General features: G+C 36.9%; 2 protein-coding genes across 4 annotated transcripts; one reads left to right on the top strand and one right to left on the bottom strand.

Moving 5' to 3' along the window:
• Window positions 1–63: 63 nt before the first annotated feature.
• On the bottom strand, window positions 64–12,576 carry sec23ip (SEC23 interacting protein). Its single transcript, XM_082154783.1, has 18 exons — window positions 12,379–12,576; window positions 10,919–11,442; window positions 9,743–9,950; window positions 9,269–9,462; window positions 9,086–9,175; window positions 6,497–6,617; window positions 6,222–6,311; window positions 5,938–6,079; window positions 3,430–3,638; window positions 3,188–3,285; window positions 2,879–3,046; window positions 2,697–2,792; window positions 2,443–2,616; window positions 2,156–2,311; window positions 1,874–1,976; window positions 860–1,045; window positions 606–771; window positions 64–515 (listed from the first exon to the last, which is right to left on the bottom strand). The coding sequence occupies exons 1-18, from the start codon at window positions 12,509–12,511 to the stop codon at window positions 434–436; spliced, it is 2,940 nt and encodes a 979-aa protein (XP_082010909.1). The 5' UTR covers window positions 12,512–12,576; the 3' UTR covers window positions 64–433.
• Window positions 12,577–13,230: 654 nt separating this feature from the next.
• Window positions 13,231–22,453, top strand: mcmbp (minichromosome maintenance complex binding protein). 3 transcript variants are annotated; one of them, XM_082154823.1, is made up of 16 exons: window positions 13,231–13,429; window positions 13,579–13,664; window positions 14,003–14,143; window positions 14,304–14,345; window positions 15,110–15,203; window positions 15,340–15,465; window positions 15,590–15,744; window positions 15,989–16,086; window positions 16,177–16,340; window positions 17,915–18,038; window positions 18,282–18,399; window positions 18,517–18,682; window positions 20,800–20,933; window positions 21,497–21,661; window positions 21,825–21,913; window positions 21,997–22,453. In XM_082154823.1, exons 1-16 carry the CDS (start codon window positions 13,372–13,374, stop codon window positions 22,121–22,123), a joined length of 1,887 nt encoding a protein of 628 aa, XP_082010949.1. In that variant the 5' UTR covers window positions 13,231–13,371; the 3' UTR covers window positions 22,124–22,453. The 3 variants fall into 3 exon arrangements, with proteins under 3 accessions (XP_082010949.1, XP_082010948.1, XP_082010947.1); XM_082154822.1 differs by having other exon boundaries at window positions 13,232–13,429; window positions 15,113–15,203; window positions 16,177–16,346; XM_082154821.1 differs by having other exon boundaries at window positions 13,232–13,429; window positions 16,177–16,346.
• The last annotated feature ends 304 nt before the right edge of the window (window positions 22,454–22,757 follow it).

Below are 22,757 nucleotides of genomic sequence, written 5' to 3'. Positions count from 1 at the left end.
CAGTTTACTTAAATATACCAATTTACAGAAGATAACTATAACAAGCAAGAGCAACACAACCGCTACTAATAGTTCAGTTTATTATGATACTTGGTTGTAGTTTTTACACAGCATAATCAATATTCCTTTTCTAAATCTAGATAAAGTTTGTTAATACCATTTGATTCCATTTGCAATTGCACACAAACTATAAGCTATAAAAATGTTATTTTAAACTGTTGCAGTGGTATTGAAATCCACTATTAATTTCTTAATTTAAGACACATGGAATAATACAAGTGTATTCATTTTTATACAACAGACTACAGGAAAATAAAATAACAAAAACTGCTGGGACAGTCCCAGCTGAAGAGTTGAAAACTGTTTAAAATATTTATTTATCTTCAAAGCAATATGATTTCTGGTGAATAAGGAGTTTCAGTAACCCATTACATTAATGCATTGGATGATCTGGCCGTACATCCATGGACTTATAAATTTCCTTGAGAAGCAGCAGAGCTGTATCTTCAGATTCCCTGAGGAAAGAGACAAAAGAGTCTTTATTGTATTTCACAAAATGACAATAATACAATTACATAATGACATTGTTATGGAAGATCACATACCAGTAACACAGATGACTCTGGAGTGCGAACAGGTATTCGTTAAAGCTCTCGATGGGTTTCTCTTGCAGGACGTAGTCAATGCGATTCCCTCCATTCAGCAGGCCCACTTTCACATGCGTCTCCTCTTCCTTCTGAGGCTCTGGACTCTCAACCATCTTACTCTCCTCTGCAAACAAACATTCAGATTCAGTTTGCGTTGAAGTGTGCACAGTGAACTGATGACACTAAGAGGACATGCATTGTGGGTGACTCACCTTCCCCTTCCTGCATTTCCTCTTGTGCTTTGATCTGACTGGCGACCATGGCGAGCTGTTCGTGCAGTTGAGCAGAAGAGGTGTGAGCACGAGCAAACTCGTTCAGAGTCTGCCAAGCAGTCTTCAGAGAGCTGATGAAGCCGTGCTTTAAGTCAGAGCCCATCCTGGATAAACTCTCTTTTAATTCTGGATGCAAGACGCAAAAAAATAAATGTTGTAAACAAGAAAATTAATGCATTCAATTATAAGTTACATTTAAATTACAATAATGCTCATTTATTTTTAACTTTTCTTTGCTTTATCAATACCAGAAACTTTTGCCCTGTACAATTTACTCATTTTTAAAATAATAATAATTAATTATTTAAATAACTATAATAAATGATTAATAATTAATTTATAATAAAAAAATATAAACAAATTTAACTGTATAAAATGCAAAGAAATTGTCAACAGGGTTCATACACACTTCTACCAATAAATTTCCATGACTTTTGAGGCAAATATTCATGACCCAACGTTCCATGAAACGTCTGTGTATACATGTAAAATAAGAATAAAAATCCATATTCAAATTTAAAATCACAGCAGATCTTAACTAATTTATGACAAGCTATGTGGTTAAATACAAAATAAACATTTATTTTATTATTTACAATTCGTTTCAGTGATGACTAATCTGAACGCCTCTGATTGGCCATCACAATCATAAGCTCAACAGAAATGCGTGTGATTGGTTATAATGCTCATTGCTGCAAAACAAAATCTGATGGAATGCCGCAGTCAGACAAATCAAATTAACGTTATGTACTGTAGTTTGTTTAACCAATATTATCACTTAAACATAAATCCTATTATTTAAATATTTTGAAAAAGGACTTCCATACCTTTCCCAAAACTTTCTGGGTTTATTTATTTTTCCAAAACTTTTCAAGACCTGAAAATTGCCATTTTAAAATTCCATGACTTTTCCAGGTTTTTAATGACCATCCGAACCTTGTGTTTAATACATACCGAGATGAAGCCTCTTCCTCCCTTTATGATGAGGGATCAAAACCGGTTCCAGTTCAATGTCTGGTAAGATCATGGGTTCAATCCTGTATGCAACTGGATCCAGCTGAGAACACAATATCATTAATGTATTAGCGACACAGCTAACACTGAGAATGTTACATTTCCAAATCGTGTTGTTCATTATTCTTCATTTACACTGACACTTTAGTCGTAAACCACATGATTTCCAAAAGATCAGATGCAGCTGTAGAGAAGCAGTAGACAATCTAAGACACAACTCACCGGATGGTAGATATTGAAGAACCCTTTGCAGGTGGGAAGCTGGTAAGACTCTTCAATTTTCTCCACCCCACGTACTGTCAGAAACATCCCGATGGGAGAGCCGAGAGCAAAGAAATTCACCGGTTCAAAGTCTAGAGCATGATATAGCACCGACACCTGGAGGAGAACATCAAAGATTGCAGAGCATATTCACGTTTCAGACCCACAATCAGCTTCTGACAAAATGACCTTCATTCAATCATCTTGGTCCATAGATCAATTTGGGACGGTGTAAATTCAAGCTTTACCTGTCCTGTGCCTATTTCGAAATAGTTGTAATCTACATGGATTGAGGACATGTTCCTTCCCACTGGCAGTTTGCTGATTGAAGGATCTGGTGTGGGCTCTGTCTGGACGGGAAGTTGGGTCTCTTTTGGTTCCTCTTTTTCTACAGTTTTCTCTTTCACAGCCTTTCGTGCAGCCTGTCGAGAAGAAAATGTGTTTCAAAGCGTCACATCAGAATGGACAAATGAAAACCTGATGCAAAAAACTGAAAATTTGCCTGTTTTGCAGACTTCTCTTTGACAAAGTTGGCAAGTTTTTTACGTGGCCCCAGAGGAATACCCATTTCCTTTAGGTCATCTATTGTGCATAACAGCTGTAATAGAGATAGAGGAATAGCAGTGATGAGTTGCTTATTGTTTTAATATAAAAGGTGTAAAAACTAATTTAAAATGCTCTCACCAGAGACTCAATATCAATCCTCTCAGTTTCAAAGGTGCTCAGATACTCAGACAAACTCAGCATCTCCAGAACAGATGACAGGTTGCCAATCTCTTCTTCTTCCTCTTTGGCCTCTTCCTCAGCAGCCGCTACAGTAGCCACTTCATTGGCCTGGACGACGGCAATTCCCTATAATAATTAAAATAAGGTCATCTTAAACACCCATAAAGGTTGTGTGTTCCAGGAAGGCCATAAACAGAACATGCCATAATACTACTTCAATTAATGTGCAGCATTTTAAGATCATCCTCATCCAAAATGTACTGATACCTGTTTCACATTAGGCGGAGCATTTCCATTGGTTACTGGACCTGATAAAGGTGAGCAGACCTTCTGATTGGACAGCAGGTCAAAAAGTATCAAAGAGCCTATAGATTAGAGGAAATAATAAATTGAAAGAAATTTGTAATACTAGTTTAGTTCAATACATGGTGTTGTTAAACTCTACATGTACTCTAATAGTGCATCACTTTAGTTTAAGCTTTATCTTAATCAAAGGAAAGGATTCTCACCCAAGCTGTGTCCAGACACGGACACTCTGCCTTTGAAGTCTGGGTTTCTTTCCATGAATAGTGTGTGTAAGCGGTTGATCTCAAAAGCCACGGTGTCCATAATGGTCTGACAGTAGGTTGGGCTGTTGTAGAAAAGCACGTCTAAAAGGGTTTCATTTGTGAAGTGACGCAAACGACCTGTGCTGGGCAGAGTAATCTTCTTTATCCTCCTACATGATTCAAAATGTAAAAGACAGAAAGAACTAAATTACAAAACAAAACGTTTATGATATGATTGATACAGACAACATAATTTGGGCAAAAATGTATAGAGAGGTTTCTTTCACAAATTCGTTTAATCATCTATTTGAGAAGAATGTTCAACCGCTGGTCGATAAAACCAAGTTAGACATGTCTAGATGGACTTCACTTCCTTTGTCTCTTGTGGGTCGCATTAATCTAGTTAAAATGGTTATTTTACCCAAATTCCTTTATCTTTTTCAACATATTCCAATTTGCATTAATAAGTATTTTTTTACAAAATTTGATGGTATTTTGCGTTCATTTATCTGGGGAAACAAACCGGCACGACACAAGAAATCAGTTCTTCAGCTCCCCAAGTCTAAAGGAGAACTTGCACTTCCCAACTTTCAACAATATTACTGGGCTTGTAATATTAATAAGATTCTTTATTGGAACAATTCTGTCCACACTGATAAATGCCCCCCTTGGGTCCATTCAGAGGTTGCCTCAACGAAAGGCACTTTGTATTCTGTTATTTGTTTTCAACTTCCCTTAGCTATTAGTAAAATATCAACTAATCCAATCGTCAATAACACTATAAAAATTTCTATTCACACACCTATCTTAAATAATCATATTTTCTCCCCATCTTGCTCTGACCCTGCTTTTCGAATCTGGTCAGTTAACGGACTTGCCGTGCAGAATGATTTGTATGAAGATGGGGTGTTTGCATCCTTTCCGTCTTTGTCCAATCTGCCCAATAGTCATTTGTTTAGTTTCTTTCAGATTAGACACTTTGTTCAGAAGCTGTTTCCCCACTTTCCCAACCGTCCGCCTGAATGCCCTCTTGATCATTCTCACTTTAGGTGCAGGCCAGAAACATCTAATTTCAGTTATTTACAACTTAATAAGTACACTTAATGTAGACCCTACTGTTTCTCTGAGAGGGTTGTGGGAGAATGACCTGGGTGTTTCTATTACCGATGATCAATGGGACGAAATTCTAAGATTAGTTCATTGCTCCTCCATATGTGCCAGACATGGCCTATTGCAATGTAAGGTGCTCCACCGAGCTCATCTAACTAATGCCAGATTGGCAAAAAAATTCCCAGCTATGAGTGATGCTTGTCATCGTTGCAAGCAGTCTCCTGCTAATCATCTTCATATGTTCTAGAGCTGTCCTCGGATGACAGACTTTTGGACCAATGTTTTTGATAACTTAATAATGCTCTTAACATAGAGTTGGACCCCAACCCCCTGACTGCTCTTTTTGGCATTCCTTCGAGACCTGACTTGACTATCTCATCTCGCCAGGTTATTGCCTTTACTTCTGTTTTAGCTAGACGAGCCATTCTTCTCAAATGGAAACATGTGACTCCCCCATCGCACGACAGGTGGATCCAAGACGTTTTTAGCTGTATAAACCTTGAGAAGTTAAGATTTTTGCTTTCAGGATCCCTTAAAACTTTCCAGAAGACCTGGGAACCTGTCCTAGACTACATAAAAGGTTTACTGTGTTGTCCTGACACTAATGCTATTACACAATAATTGACTGTTACTGGAAAGAGGAAAGACCAATACTAGAGAGAGGAATGTTTAGTCAAATTTTTTTTGGGTGGGAGGGTTCTGGAAGGGTTTAAATTGAGACAGTCTGTAATTTCTTACTTTTAATTGAATGTATCATTATGTGTTGTCTTGTTAAATACCAATAAAAATAAATAAATAATAAAAATGTATAGAGATTTCAAGTTCATTGGAACACCAAATGAGGGGAATGAGAATTATTATTATTTTTCCAGAGAGGGATAAGATATGATCAAAAATACAGTAAAAGTAGTAATATTGTGAAATATTATTACCAATTTAAAATGACTTTTCTATTTATTTTTATACACGTTAAAATGGAATTTACTCCTTGATCACAATTTGATCAAATCAAGCCCCGACAGACGCCAACAGACTCCGACATGGGTAACACACTAATATAATAAAAAAAAACTGACGAAGTGTCTGTTGCTGTCTGTCAGTGCGGTGTGAGTTGGCCTTAAGGCACCCTTGCTAAATAAACGTATTCATTTCTGGAAAAAAACCTTTTGAACAGTAATGTATATTTTGAATAGAATTGACAATATATTATATTTATATTTAAATGATATATTGGTGGCTGAAGGGTCATTCCAAAATAAAGTAATCAGCAAAAGCAAAAACGGGAACATTAGTTTTAGGCCTAATATAGCGCACCCAAGTAAGACTTCCTCTGAAAGTGGCTGAAGGTTGTATCTCTACCTGTCAACCCCTGTAGCGTCACCGTGCAGAGCCGTGTGCCAATGCACAGGCAGAAACTCCACACGACTAATGACATGATCATCACGAGCCTTCTTAAAATGACTCTGCAACAACTTCAAGGACACACTGCGGAAGTCATCCACTGCAAACACACAAACACAGTTTGACTGAAGTGCAATATATTGTGTTCAAGAATTCCCATCAAAACAGAAGGATTCGTTTTTACTGAAAGTGTTTGACTAAAAGCCTTAGAAAACTGTATTCACAACTTGCGTAACACATACCACACTCCACCATGCTTCTGAACCTCAGGTCACAGACGGGACCGATGCCATGCACCATAAACACCAGATGATCCACCTGAGCCATCTCGCCTAGACAGGAAAAGACCATTTTCTTCAGTGAATCTGCCATGCTATGCATTCACCATCAAATAATATCGAAGAATCTTGAGTTTGAAGGCTGTTTGACAAGTTGTATTTTGAAACTTGGGGGATTTTAAAGAGAGAAAGCAAAACAAAATCACTTATTTTGTGTCTGTCACTATTATTTGATTTACCATCAGGAACTTCATCTTGATCATCGTCCACACCCCTCTTGACAACCCGAGGTCGGGTCTGACCGTCCTGTGTCGTGCCCCACTCATCAGGCATGGCAGACGGCTGAAACTGCACAATCACCTGAGGAACCAAACAAGCATTTAAGCAACAAGAAAAAGTGTTTACTATATCTAGTGTCTATTCTAATGATACGTTTGCATGACAACAATGCATTAAAACCAGAAACATTTTTCCTTCGTGTTTTACGTGTACAGATGACAATCCCCGTTCATACAGATCCACGAAAACGACTAAAAATGCTGTATTATGCATGCCAGGCCAGTAGTTGGCGATGTCATTTTGTAAAGAAACACTGCCCACCTATAGACCTTATTCAGAGCAGCGCCCTGACAGGTATGGAAGCGAGGCTGTGAGGGATAGATTTGCCGTGCTTTCAATGGAATCCGCAATAAAAAGTTGTATAAAGCTCCAAGATCACTTATAATTTTCCACAGCTCATACTGAGTGGGGTTTTTTGTCAACCGAAATTTTGTCTCGGAAAGATATTTTTTGCAGTGTTTCATCAGCAAAACAATCCAAAAGCACAAAACCCTTTCACGCATAGTGGTCACTACAGTGGACAGTTATTAAAAAAGCATTTTCTTGAATTTGCACGGGTTTTTATGGCAAAGTTGCACATCGATCTCTTCATTGGACCCTGGTGCATCATCCTATAAATTGCAATCAAGTGGCAAGCCTTTGTGTTTCGATTTTTTCCCCCTCCAAACCAAGATGGCCAAGGGTCAGTCAGACATGCCAAGTTGCTCCAGAATATCCACCCATTCCTTCTATCCTAGGAGACTCTTGTAGGTAAAAAAAATATTGCAGCATAAAGCAATATCTAATGAGTCATATCACAGTAAAATTTTCCAAGTTTTGATTTTAGATTGAGAGAAAACTCTGATTAATCACATGTCCACTGTAGTGGACGTCATGCATGCAATGGCTATATTTCAGATACAATTCATAATTATAATGTGAATATTGTTTTTGAAATTTAAAACTTAAAAACTTAATATGCATTGACTTTTTCTACTGTAAATAAATGTATTTGTATTATTAGAATGTAATTTTCATTGACATCGAAAAAAGTCATGTGATTACATAATGTATGACACTTGTAATGCATTACTTTACTTGTTAGATCAAAAAGTAATCTGATTTTATAATGCATGTTATTGTAATGCATTTTTTACTCATCATAACATCAAAAAGTAATCTGATTACATAATGCATGTTACTTGTAATGCGTTTCCTTTCTCATAACATCAAAAAGTAATCTGATTATGCAATGTGCGTTATTGTAATGTGTTTTTTTACTCATAACATCAAAAAGTAATCTGATTACGTAATGCATGTTACTTGTAATGCGTTTCTTTACTCGTTACATCAAAAAGTAATCTGATTAGGTAATGCATGTTACTTGTAATGCGTTTCTTTACTCGTTACATCAAAAAGTAATCTGATTAGGTAATGCATATTACTTGTAGTTAATTACTTGTTAGATCAAAAAGTAATCTGATTAGGTAATGCATGTTACTTGTAACACATTACTTTACTTGTAACATCAAAAAAGTAATCTGAATGCGTTATGCATGTTACTTGTAATGCGTTACCCCCAACACTGATCATTACAGATGAGATTGAAAAAAACGTATCGCTAGGTTTTCTCAGAGGAGGGCTATGATAGAAATGTGCATGTCCATCTTGAACATAATCAGAATTATCAGCTAATAAGGGTAAATCTCCATACTCTGGTGCACTGGAGGGAGCATCTGAGTGGTTTCCACAGTTGTACCTTGACAGGCTGTAGAAAATTCTGATGGAATCACGTCCTCATGTTCTGATATCAAAGATACGCGAAGTGCAACTTGTATGAAGTTGTATGAAGCCATTGCAATATTTTGCATTTATATTTTTTGTATATATTTTATAGTTTTCACATTATTTGATATAATTGCATTGATTAGTTTGTTAAATTCACATACTTTATCTGTTTGATTATTGTCTTATATTTAATACAGTATATCTTCAGTTTAAACCAACCGCATGCTGTCCACTCAAGTGGACATCTGAAGATCTCTTTGAAAAATTTGTAAAAAAATAAAATAAAAATCAATTCTTGTTTTTCATGCCCTAAGAGCAATAAAAACACATAGGAAAAAAATCCTGACTGAGGGTATCATAATTCATGCATGAAAGGGTTAAATAACAGTACTGCCACTGAAAAGATGCATGTCTCCCTCACAGCCTCGCTTTCATTCCCGTTAAAAAACAGAGATGGCGCTGCAGTGAATAAGGTCAATAGACTGAACATGTAATACGCATGCGCATGACCTCACCGTTTTCACAAATTCACGTTTTTGTAATTTACACAAAGACCAAAACTGGATCTTTTTTAAAAACTTGCACTTTGAAACCCGTCTTCAAAAGTTTGCATTTTCATGCCCCTCAAAACACTGTTGTTGTGTAAATAAATGGCCAAAATGCATAAAAAGTTTTCCGTTTTAAGTTGAAAACTGCCTTTTGAGCATTTAAAAAATTTGTACCTTTGGATTGTGCATTACGATGGTCTCACCAGATGGGAATTCCAGTCGTCGATGCCACTGATTAGTGGTAACAGCTTTCTTATATTCGACCTGTTTACAGCAGACAACAATGAGCAGTTAAAATGTCATCCTAAAAGCCTGTTCTGAATACTGATAAGAAAAAAAGTATAGGGAAGCACAAACCTCCAGCTTCTCACTGAATTCTTCTGAATATGGGATGAAGCGACTGTCTGCGTCTCCTTTGTAGAACCAGGAACAGCGGCGGACCTCGGTGGGCTCTTCCTCCCAGTACACAGAGGTCCGTGTGCGGTCGTACAGCTGCACGTCATAGCGCCCTCCATCCGTACACACAATCACATTCTCTGGATCTGGCTGAACTGAAGCAACAGATTGCGAAGTGACTATGTTGTGAAATAGACTAAGAGTGGCCACATGCTCTTAGCATACATAGAAAAACACTTTTAAATCAGTGCATCTCAAACAAATCAAGTTACACTGACAGAGGCATTTAGCCTAACATTCACTCAATTTAGTTATCTTAAAAGTAAACATACAGGCTCCATACATCATAAGTTAGAGAACTAATGCGTAGTTCGCATGCAATGTGTTGTGCAAATGTGTTTCATTTTTCTGCCATGAAAACACTCCCTGTCTTACCAGAGTTGAACGTCTCTTCCAAGCGAATGGAATCCAGAATACTAAAGGGAAGCCAGACCATCTTTGACTCCACTTGTTTACAGTAGAACCAGTGATGTTGTACAGGTTCATAAACATTATATGTGTATGGCACCATTGAGTTGGCAGGGACTAACGGTCCAGCCATGCTTGTCGTTGCAGGGGGCGGAGGAATCTGTGTTGGGGGAGGCTGGGAATAGCAAAACAGTATAAAGGACAAAGTGCAATCCCTTTAAAAAAAAAGTTTTTATATATATAACAAAATATACCAGGTTTCTTAAACATGCTTAAAAACACACTTAATTGAACAAACTTAAACATTTACATTTAGTCATTTAGCAGACGCTTTTGTCCAAAGCGACTTACAAATTGGGACTAAATTAAGCAAGTCATCGTGAAGAGGCAAAAAACAACGCAAGAAGTGCTCAAAATACGAAGTTCAGGCATTATTCAGAGTAGCATAAGCCCGATAAGCGAGATAAACAGTTTTATCTTTCTCGATTTTATTAACATTAAATAAGGATGCACCAATATCAATATTCTGATCGATACAAATCTGTGTATAAAGTGAATTTAGGTATTACAGCATTATGCTGTATCAGTATTTATAACTAAAACTATTAAAAATGTATTAGTGGCCACTGAAAGCTAAAATAAAATATAATAGGATGAAATGAGAGTGAAATAAGTTAAATAATTTTAAGTTGAAGCACTAAAATGACTAAAACTAAATTAAAATGGAAAATATAATAATTCAAAATATTACTAATACTAAAATAACACTATTGTGCAGTATGAAAAAATATGATTTTATTTGATGTTATTGTATTATTAGTGTTTTTAAAGATTAACTTTAAGTGAGCATTAGATGATGGCAAAGGTAATCTAAATGTAAATATAGGAATTTAGCATCAACAATTTAATATCAATATCAGCTGATATAAATCAAATATCAATTGATACCAATAAAAACAAAACAAAATATCTCTAATAAGGGCCGACAACCAATATGGTATGATATATCATGCACTTCTAATGCACACTCACTCTAACAACTCTGACAATTGCAGCAGATGATATTTTGAGTAAAATCCTTCTTATTACTATAAATTTAAGCTCATAGTGATTTAAAGACAAAGATGGCATTACATGACCAACCTTGTTGAACACTGTGGGTGGAGTCTGGAACGTGGGTGGAGTCTGGAAAGAGGGAGCAGGTATCGCCTGAGAATAGGGGTTTAGATGCTGTGGTGTTTGACTGGGGGTCTGCTGCTGCACTTCAGGAGCCATGAGATAGGGATTAGCTTTGCTACTGGCAGCTGTGTGCCGGTATGGATTATAGGACTGCTGGGTGCTCTGCGGAGGAGGAGTCGGTGCATTAGGCGGAGGAGTGTATGTACGCACAGGGGTCGGATTAGGAACACTGCCATACTGCTGACTGGGGTTCATGTGAGATACAGGTGGGTTCAGAGGCAGACTAGCTGCAATGGATACAGGAGACGGGCCAGTTGTTGATGGAACGACAGTGGCGGCTGGAGGAGGGCATGGCTGTTGCCCAATAGAAGCAAACGGGTCGCTGCTGTTGGTGACGCTTGAGAAGTAATTGAACGTGGAGGCCTGAGGAGCTGCTGATGACGTCTGACCAAGAAAACTGTCTTCTTCTCCAACTTCACTGGCATCATCTTTACAGAGGATGATATAAAGAAATGCAAAGCAAATTTATAGTTTATAATATTAGTATAAAATATGAATATATATATTAGTATTTATAACATAGAGAAACATAATATAATCGGTTAGTTAGATTATATATATTTTTTAAAAGCATATCATCAATGGTAAGCATTTTATTTTCTTAATTTTAAATTCATTAAAAAAAAATCAGAGTGCACTCAGGCTATAATAAATACTTTAATTGGTCGCCCTGCATTAACAGACATCCTCAAAATTAAAAATAAATTAATTTTCTATTAAAATAAATTATAATAAAAATGATTGCAGACTGACTTTGATATTTGCTTGATTTTATTAATGTTTTTATAAATATCTGACAGTGTTTATAAAGAGTTGGAGAATATGGGGAAAATACATATAAATTTGTTTTAATGAACCTTGTCCTTATTTGTGGATATAGCAGTAATGGTTCTGAAAAAGACACAAATGTATATTTCTGTGTTCCTATACTATATAATGTCATTTCAATTACGTTTTGGTGTGATGACAGGTGGTTTTAGGGACAGTGAGTGACAATGCAATGCAATCTCATAATTTTGATGAAGACTAACGTCCGTTTTGAGTTAAGAACATAGCAAAGAAATCTGATTAATTTCACACTGAAAATGTTACCGTTTAGTACATATTTTCCCTGTATATAAAAGCAAGTGTAACGTCAACTGTTCTCCTTTACTAATTAAGCAAATAAAATCAATATAAAATTCATAAAATATTTGACATCAGTAAAAACGGGAAACTCTGTTTACTGGATTTAAGAGTGAAATAATCTTACAGAAAGCATGATCTATTTATCATAAAGAGAAGAGACCTTTGAGCTGAAAAACAGAGGAAAGCTAACATCACTAGCCACTAAAGCAGCTCATGTGAAGACTGTATAAGCTCACCTCCTGATAAAACCGCTGGGCCGGTGGCCTGACTGACTGGTAGGAACGGCAGGCTGAAATTGAACTCCGGTGCTCCTGAAAACAGCAGATTTGCGCTGCTGCTAGGGATGTTATTGGCTTTCCTTTCAGCCATTTTCAATCAAAAATTACACGTAGCTTGTCCTCCAGTCGGAACAGGCAGAGCTTTTTTCTACAACACTTCCTGGTTCGTCACTGTAGAGATAAAGGGGTTCTCTGGATTTTCACAGACCTTTGCTTCATTGATAGTCTGAAAGGTTCATACGATAATCTAACTCTGATGCCTAGTGCATGATATACAGATTAGCGTCACGTTGAGGTCCTAAGGCAAAAGTAATCAACGGCAAACAACGTCGATCGTTTTCCTTTTAAAACCAGTTGTTATGCTAGGAAGCAAAGGGATTTTTAAAACGTTAATAAATATTAACTTAAATTATGTACAAACATGTACAATAACTTCTTACTTAAATGGATGAATAAATGCTCAATTTCAAGCAGAGTTTTATGGAAACAATCTGAATTCATCTGTACTTTAACATAACTAATTCATTTATTATTAATTTATTATAAATTAATTTTACGTATTTATTATATATATATATATATATATATATATATATATATATATATATATATATATATATATATATATATATATATATATATACAATTATTCAGTATTTACTTTAATATAACAATGATTATTGCACACTGTTTGTAAAAAGGGTTTGACCCATTGCTACTTTGTTTACTAAAGACTAAAGCCACTGTACATATCGGTGAACTACTGTCTAGTCTTCTTGACAGGGGAGCGAAGCGAACATCCGCCGTGGTCACATGGTAGTTTTATGACGCAATTTTCCCGCCACGGTGTATTGTGCGGCGCTGAACTCTGGAACGTGCATGTTGTAGTTCTTGTTAAAGGAGTATTAAGTATTAAGTTTTAACTTTTGTGAGTTTCTTAATCCTGCAGCAATGCCGACGATTCACGACTGGATCAATAATCCACTGGGTATTGTTGATGAGATGTTCGGTAAGAAGCAGCAGTCAAAATGTGTATTTCCTACTAATACTGTTTGAAGAGGAGCATGTGATCGTCATTATTTGCTATGATTTTTAAAGTTTACATGTACTGACCTGAATTTCACTGCTTTTGTGTTATTGTGTTTTGTCTTCCTACAGCCCAGAGTCACTCCAGTCCAGACTGGGAGAAGAAAGTTGTGGAGTATTTCAAAGAGAAATTGAAACTAAACGATGCTCACGCATGGGTAACTAACGTGTTAACTGTTAAAATCGTATCTGTTCTGATATTTTTAGTATTTTGACACACTAATAGCTTAGTGCAGTATTCTTGCTGAAGTAAATTCATTACGTGCTTACATTAGGATAGTAGCCAGTCAACTGTAACGTTACTGATATGAGGAGCGGTTTGTTTTGACAGATGACATCAATATTATGCAAAAGGCCAATTCATTTGACATGCATATTGGCCTGAGGATTCTCGGGTTCTCATAATTATTAGCTAGAAAATTAATATTTTAATGAGGGATCAGTCCTCAAGTTCATCCGTTTGACTTTGGTGTCATTCATCTGCTGTTTTCTCTAGGTTCCATCTCTGAATGATGTTCCCCTGCACTACATGAAGCCTAATAGTCTTGTGAAATTCCGTTGCATGGTCCAAGATATGTTTGACCCAGAATTTTTCATGGGTGTTTATGAGATAAATGATCCCACATCAAACTCTAAAGTAAGTACTACTAATCCTGTCTGATTAAAAATCCATTAGCACTTTGTATACATAAACTTGTATACATAAATATAGTCTATTAATTCTATTTACCACCTTTAGGAATTTTGAGATAAAAAGCCTGTTTGAAACATTTCTAAACTTTAAACCTTACTCACAGCAGGTGAAATGTGGAAAATACAAAGATGTCACAGAGTGTGCGGTGAGTAAATGTTTGCCTTGTTAACTAACATATTGCATAGACCAATGCATTTATATACTAAGCCTTATATAAAATCTGGGTATGATTTGTATGGTTGGTTGGGGTCAAATGGACCCTAATTTGATTCAAAACAATTAACATTAATAAATATTTATTTTTTCATTAACTTACATTAACTAAATATTAAAGGGATAGTTCACCCAAAAATGAAAATTCTGTCATCATTTACTCACCCTCAAGTTGTTTCAAACCTGAATGAATTTCTTTTTTCTGCTGAACACAAAAGATCTTTTGAAAAATGTCAGTAACCAAACAGTTGATGGACCCCATTGACTTCCATAGTAGGAAAAAAAAACAACTATGGAAGTCAATGGGGTCCATTAACTGTTTGGTTACCGACATTTTTCAAAATGTCGTCTTTTGTGTTCAGCAGAAAAAAGAAATTCATACAGGTTTGAAACAACTTGAGGGTGAGTAAATGATGACAGAATTTTCATTTTTGGGTGAACTATCCCTTTAAGCTCAAACAGTAGAGCAAAGCAACACTTATATCAAGGGTTCAAATCACTATGAACTGAACATGCATTAAATGATAAAAATGTATGCTTTCAATGCAGTGTAAGTTTCTTCTGATTAAAGTGTCTCCTAACAGCATGAATGTAAATGCCCTCAGAGAGTAGTTGAGAAACTGACATGACAAAGTACATTAAAAAGCACTGTACAGCTGCCTTTAAATAGACATAATCAAATGGACTTTATATCAGCAGGTGGACTTTAACTCAAGAAACACGGTGACGTCAGAGAGACAGACCTTTTATTGTGTCCCCATCCCTGGAGAATCTCAGTGGGTCAAGGAAATATCCTTTACATGGACCAAAGAATTACCTTGTTTACACTTCAGATTCTACCAGCGTTTTCACAGCATGTTATTGTGGGTTTCCCTTGTCCTTATTGACCAATATGATAGTTTATCTATCCTTAACGACTCAGAACAGCTACGCAGGCACCAGTCAAGCGCGAGTGGTGCCCTCCACTTCCTATGTCCAGAACAGGCATAAGCGCAGCTATGAGGAAGATGATGAGATGGACACACAATCCCAGATGAAAGATGTCAGTCAAGGTAAGAAGGACAAATTAACTTCACTGAAAAATTAATTTCCAGTGAGTATGTGGACATTTTAAAATCTTATCTAGCATATGGGTTCATGTTTAAGATTTAAAATATGATATTTCTCTTCAATCAGGAGCTCACAGCTCTGCTGAGTCTCATGGCAACATGGATCCGAAGCGTCAGGAGACAAAAGCCCCCAGTCAGGACTCGTCCCCGTCACACTGCACATCCAGTCTGGACCTCAACTTCCCTTTGCCTGGAGAAAAGGGCCCAGCCTGCCTTGTTAAGGTTTCACTGCTCCTTCATTTTAAACTCTTAAACCATCATCTTGACAGACACTCAATTAAATTGTTTTTTTGTAGGTTGTCATTTTTAATGCATACTTTTAAGACTAACACTATAATCAAGTTGTCTTGAGCAGGCACATGTTAACATTGTAATTTGCTTGCTGTAATATGATGGTTTGCTCCGTTGAATTGTTCCCCACCTACACAGACAGCCATGTAACTCGGCCATCCTCTGTAATTGGCAGGTATATGAGAACTGGGATAGTTTCAAACTGAATGACATGCTGGAAGTATTTGGCATCCTTTCTGTGGACCCTGCCTTGAGTGTGATTGCAGATGAAAGGTAATCTGCAATGATTTTGGGATGGTTGTAATTGCAATAGAAGGGTCTCTATGATTAAACTGTAATGTATCGTTTGTTTCATGTTTTCAGAGAGGCGTCTTCACTGCTGGACCCCACGGAGGGAATGGAGACTGTGGAGGAGCAAAGAGTTCACAGCCCGCCAGCATCCCTTGTACCACGACTGCACATGCTGTATGCCCAGCCTCTAGTGCACAACAACCCTCTACTGCCCTCTAGTGCCTTGGAGAATAATGGCGACTGTAAGACATCACTAATGGATCAGTGAATTAGGTCTTGCATTGTACATCAGTGTTGTTTTAGAATTATTTATTTACTTTTATAGCAGACATTCCACCTCTCCCGGAAGTTCTGTGAGTCTCCCGTGTATTGATAGCGGCTCCCTGACGCCCGCAAATTTAATACAATATCCAGGAAATCAAGTGAGCAAGAGAGAATGCTGTTTTCACTTGGTATTATCGTGCGTTTCAAATGCGTCTCCTGTGAACACTTGCATTCTGATTTGTTTTTTTTATTAAGACCTTCCCCTTTCATCACACTCTTCATCACTTACTCTTTTGGCACACGGATACTATTGAAAGAACAAACCTGTGTTACACTGCTTGCGCAAATTAATCTAATATAATGTGGTGTATATTCGTTTCTGATGCAATGCCTTGTAATTGTTGGGTGTTGTGCTACCTTCCTGAAATTAGTTTTAGTAATTATTAGAATGGTCATTTACATTTATTCAATTGAAAGTTTTAGTAATTTTATTATTTTATTATTATTTGATATTTTATTATTTTTATTTCTAATTTATATCTATTTCAGTTTTATTAATTTATTTACTTGCACTTGAACTTATTTTATTAAGCAACATTTCTAATAAAAAAATGTAGGTTTACATTTTTCATCTAATAATTTATTAAAGGAGAACTTGGTAACTTTTTTAACTTAATAAAACTGTCTAGAAATCATTTGGATGGTTAAACAACCTGTTCTGGTGATATTGGTGACTTTCCCCGCTCCCCCCAGCGTTCCCAGGCGGAAAACCAACCTTGCAACTTGCGCACTGCCGTCCCGGCAAAGTGAAATTGGAAGTCTCGTGAGAAGCGAGAACTAGAACGAGAACGAGCGCGAAACACAAATTGCTTTACGGCAATTCGACATAAACACACACGCATGTATGATGTATTACCAGATTACCCACCTCGGTAGACATAGCTCCACACGATACAGTTGGCTTGCTCCGATCAAAACAAACGCACATGAGCAGCGGTAGAGAGGGGGAGGAGGCCGCCGCAAGTGAGTTTTTTACGACTGTGTTGTGAAATATACACCCCCCCCACAGCTGTAGGGGGAGCTCGTGGGGAAAACATGCGACAACAAAAGGGAAAATCAGCGAAGAAGTGACTAGAGTTCGCTAGAGTTACAGAGTTCTCCTTTAAATCAGTGGTTTTTCAATTAACGAGAAGAGGTTTTTAATAGTTTTAGTAAACTAACAACACTGGTGTAAATGCAGTTGAATAGAGCTGCAAACATATTTTTAATATTAATTACATTATTTTGACAAGATTAAAATCTTGTCAATATTAAAAGATATTGACGAGATGAAAATCATTGTTCTTTAATTTCTAACTATTTACTTGAACAAGTACTAACACTATTATTAAGAAATTATGACATTATTTAATATTATTACAATATATTTTGTGGTATCAAAATTGGTAGCTAGAGTTGTGAATTTTTAGTTGTGACTATAGACATTTTGTATGGTGACAGCCCAGTGATTGTTTTTTCTTCGGATGTCTGTGTATGCTGTCTTCAGATTTAAGCAGTGTTCTTGGAGAACTGGCCTCAGTCAGAGCAGAGCTGCTCATCTTCCTCACACATGTCCTGATGGGGGATTCACTCGCTGCAGAGTACCTCATTCTCCATCTCATCTCCAATGTGTACGTTTCTCATTTTGAGAGTTGCATGTCTGAAGTATGACTTTCTGTAGCATGTAGTTCCTGTTTAATTTATTGCACTTATTTAAGCATTTATATAGTATACTTTGGAAAGTCCTATTCCACCTATTTGCCAGAGTATTAAGATAATTAAAAAAAAAAAGTGACCTGTTTCTCACACAAACAAAGTAACTCACAGTCCTTAAGAATACACATCATGAAGTTTGCATTGTGTCTTTATTTTAGATACAGCAGACGGGATGTTCTTCCTTTGGGCAAATTCACATTGAATCTCAGTGGCTGTCCTCTCAGCTCTCCATACACCGAGCATCTCTACAATGTCATCCAACAGCTTGTGCCATCTGTAAGTCATCTAGATGGATATTTTAATTATATTACTTCTCTTATAGAAAAAATTGATTAAATACTGTAATAATAGAAGCTGCCACTACTTTTCAACTTGATTCCCTTTTCTTGGTAGTCATTCAGGCTATGCATGAGCCTGCAGAATATGAACAACCAACGCATGGTGCCACGGAAAGACTACACGGCTAACCGCCTGATGAGTGGGATTCTTCAGCTGGCCAATAACACGTCACTGTTTCTGGATGAGACGCAGCTGGAGCAGGGCCAACTGGATACCACAGGTGAGAGCACTGATTATAGCAGGGAAAAGTAGTGTGCTGACTAGATGTACAGTTGGAGTCCAAAAGTCTGTTTACATGCAACCTATAATCCATTTATAATCGTATTTATGGCTTATCTTATAAATGTAAATGCATAAATCCAATTGAAATTTTATTGAAAGGGGTGTAGATCTTAATGTTTGACAGGAACATTTTTAGCAATTTAAACCTTTGAATCTGAGTACTTTCAGATACATTTGGATTAAAAAATATATTGCACACATGCACAGTGCTGTTATGTGTGCCAATATGCATCTTACAAACATGCATATGTTTCATTACATAAAGGACACAGAAAATTTGCTACATATTTATTACTTAATAAAAGCATTTTTTGACATGTTTTTGGTATGACATCAAAGCAAAAACAAAATTCTCGCAGTGGCTTTCGCCATTTCTGAATGCGATGACTAGAAAATGCAAATACATGTTGAAATTATGTTTGAAACACATTTAATGCACATTTAAATTAATATGTTAATTGAATTGCAAAGTTTAGATTTTATTAACTGTTAGAACTTTCAAAAACAACTTGCAGCCTCTGAAATCAGATTGCATTAATTCAGACTGCCAAAAATGAGTGCATGTAAACATACCTACTGAAAATTATGTGAACATGGTAATAAACAGTTGTAAGATTACAATAAAACATTGACAAAATTCATGTGAAATGTTCTGCACTATTTCTTTCACTAATCAAAAGAAAATGTGACATTGATCATGTGACACTGTACACAGATGTTCTTGCTTCCATTGAAGCTCAAGATGTTTGACATGCTCAACATGATTATGAGCCTGAGGAGTTCATGCAGCTCAAGTGCTGTTGTCAGTGACGAGAGAGGGACAAAACAAATTCTGAGACATTCAGAAATTCATGTCCATTACTGAATAAATAATGTGAAATGTAAAAAGTATTAATTCCAAGAAATCATGTTCTCAAACTTTTGGACTTTGACAAACCTTTTGTCTGTCAGGAAGTGACTGCTTGTGGTTTTGATATGTTCATGTATTTCTGTTTCTAAAAGCCTTTTTTATTCATAATGAGATGTGCACAGACTTCGTTGTTCTTATTGTGCCAATTTTACTCTGCAGAGGTGGCACAGAAAGCGCTTCTGAAGTGGTATTTGGGTGTCTTTACATAGACTGTTTAATTCTGCTCAGAGGTGGCATACATGCATTTACACAGCAATTGCAACAATACTGAGGGATGTGGCAGGTCAGAGCCGGCACAATTCAGTCTGCCATTTATGGAGCATTGCATTAGTTCACTGAATTTTCAACAGGCACAGAGCTGTCTTAAAGGGGACCTTTTATGCAAAATTCCCCTTTTACATGGTGTACTTTGAACATAAATTTGTGTCTGGTGTGTAAGCAACCAATGGTTAAAATCTACCCACTCATTATACCCACCCCATAAATCAGAAAGAGTGTCTCAAAACGAGCTGTCCCAGTTTTCTGCCTAATGTGACATCACATCACCTATTAGCATAGATTCCGCCCTGGGTGAGCCACACACGGTCCGCCATGTTTATATCCTCGCTATAATGTCAGTTACTGTTCTGTCTTAAGAGAGTCTCCTTGAGCCACTGAGGGACGCAGTGGTTTAATTTTATTTATCAAGGGAATGTGCCCAAGAAAATTGGTAAATTTGAATGTGCAAATCATTTAACACCACACTGCTTTGCAATCGGGGGGTCAGTACAACGCAGGATTTGCACACAAAAAAAAGTTGAGCATAATTAGGCTGTGCTATAATAAATGATCTATGGGGTATTTTAAGCTGAAACTTTACAGAAACATTCTGGGGACACTTGAGACTTATATTACATCTTGTAAAAAGGGGCATAATAGGTCCCCTTTAACTTGGATTGCCTCCAACTCCATCAATAGCCTTAACGTTCTACGTTAATATCAGTACAACCTCTGTCAGAGACAGTTGCATGCTTGAAGGAAGTATAAACATCCTTTTCTGAAGCCTTTTCCTTTTAGACTTTATTGCTCTGTTGTTCAATCAATGCATTTATCTTACATGTTGTTCAGAGACATAAGTCTTTGTATAATGTCTGTTCTGGGTGTAGGTGTGCAGAATATCACTGCACTGGGGAACCTGATCTCCTGGCAGAAGGTTGATTACGACTTCAACTACCACCAGATGGAATTCCCCTGCAATATTAACGTGCTTATCGCATCCGAGGGCCGATCACTCCTCCCGGTAAGAACATCAGGCCTGAGTCTCTTTCAGCGTTTTATTATTCAAATATTACCCATGTGTATTTGGGGATGAATTAGAGAGACTGGCATCTTAATTTCCAACAGGTGAAAATGACTTGGGGTGAATGCCTCTCCCATGGGAGTTGTTTCCATCAGACAGTTGTAAAGACAGCCTAATATTTCCATTACAGTCCACAGGGTTGCCGTCAGCTCCCTGGTTGGGCTCTTATCGTGGCTTTGCTGTGATGCTAACAGCCTGTGGAATGTCCTGTGCTATTCCTGTACGTCAGCTCTCTAGTTGCCATGGTGGCAACTCTACCACAAGGACATTAGAGGGAGAGGGCAGGACAAGCCACTTATTTAATGGCACGAAGCTCGGTACACAGTATTTAACAAAGTTTAAAAAGGCACTAAAGGTTTATTGGGGGTAGTTTCATGATTCTTTAATGGCTTCTGACATTTCTACAAATGAGAATTTAAAATATCAGAGCTCAGTCGTTTCCAAAACACATGGCAGAGTAGAAAAAGCAACATTTAAAGAGATTTTCTTCTTTGCTTTCTCAGTCTGACTGTCAGATTCACCTACGGCCAACCCTTAATCCACCTAACCTGGAGGAGTACCTGAGCGCTGTGCAAGTGGCGCAGGTTCCATCTCAGATCAACAAGTATCGCATCTATCTGAGTGTGGCACGTGCCCTGAACTACACCATTTCGGATGAGATCACAAAGGTCAGAATTTTGTCTGATATGTTTATGGTGATTTATTTGCTGAATTCAGAATCGCATCTCTCTTCCAATTTCTACCATAAAAAAAAGATATGGTAAGAGTAGTATGCTAATATGATGTTCCTAATTCAGCACTTGTCTCATGGTTGGTGGTCTTGATCTATAGGCAGTAGAAGAGGATTTCGTAGAAATGCGAAAAGATGACCCTCAGAGTATGTCTGCGGAAGACCTCCATAGATTGCTGGTTGTTGCGAGGTGAAGTTTTACTTGCCCTTTCCCAGCTAATCTAGTTCTGTTAACCATAAGCAAATTAAATACCAATTTGTATTCTGTTTCAGGTTGCTGTCTTTAAGTCACGGGCAGAACACACTCTCTAGAGATGGCTGGATGAAAGCCAAGCAACTAGAGGTCTTGAGGTTAAGTCAAACACAGCAGCAGAAATGTGTAAACGGAAACGAGCCTTAAAATATATTGCTATTTACAAATATGTCAACAGGAACCATACTTGTTAATATTTTGGATTCAAATGTAGTTTTCATATGTCATAAGACTATCTGTACAGTTTCTTTTGTTGTTTTTGTTTTTTTACTTCATTTTAAACTTGTGGGAAACTACAGACACTGGTTAAGTAGATTTTTGATGTATGCATTGTTAAATTTTGATTTTGGTATTTGCATTGTATATTTACATTTATATGCAAATGCAGACATGTGACAAAGAATAACTGCCTTACAGCAAATATGTACACTTGTGGCACAGGGATATTAGGAAAAATAAAGTTTTGAATACTCTGCATATATATAGTCTTACTTAAAATATGGGGTAACTATTTACATTAAGGTTCCATTTGTTAACATTACTTATGAACTACAACAATGAAAAATTTCAACATTTACTAATCTATTATTAAAATCAAAAGTTGTATCTGTTTAGCACTACCAAATATAAGAATGGCTGTATGTTCTGCTGTATTACCATCAATATTAATCATGCAATTGAGAAAAGCCTTACAAGAAGGTTCACCAGCATGTTTAGAGTTAAAAATAGCAAAAGCCTGAAAGTGCCAGTGTTTACACGTTAATGTTAAATGTCTTGGGCA

This window comes from Leuciscus leuciscus, assembly GCF_965113295.1.
Source record: "Leuciscus leuciscus genome assembly, chromosome: 22".
In the NCBI taxonomy this organism is placed as follows: Eukaryota; Metazoa; Chordata; class Actinopteri; order Cypriniformes; family Leuciscidae; genus Leuciscus; species Leuciscus leuciscus.
The sequence above is the reverse complement of the archived record's forward strand: the minus strand, read 5'-3'. Positions and strand labels throughout refer to the sequence as shown.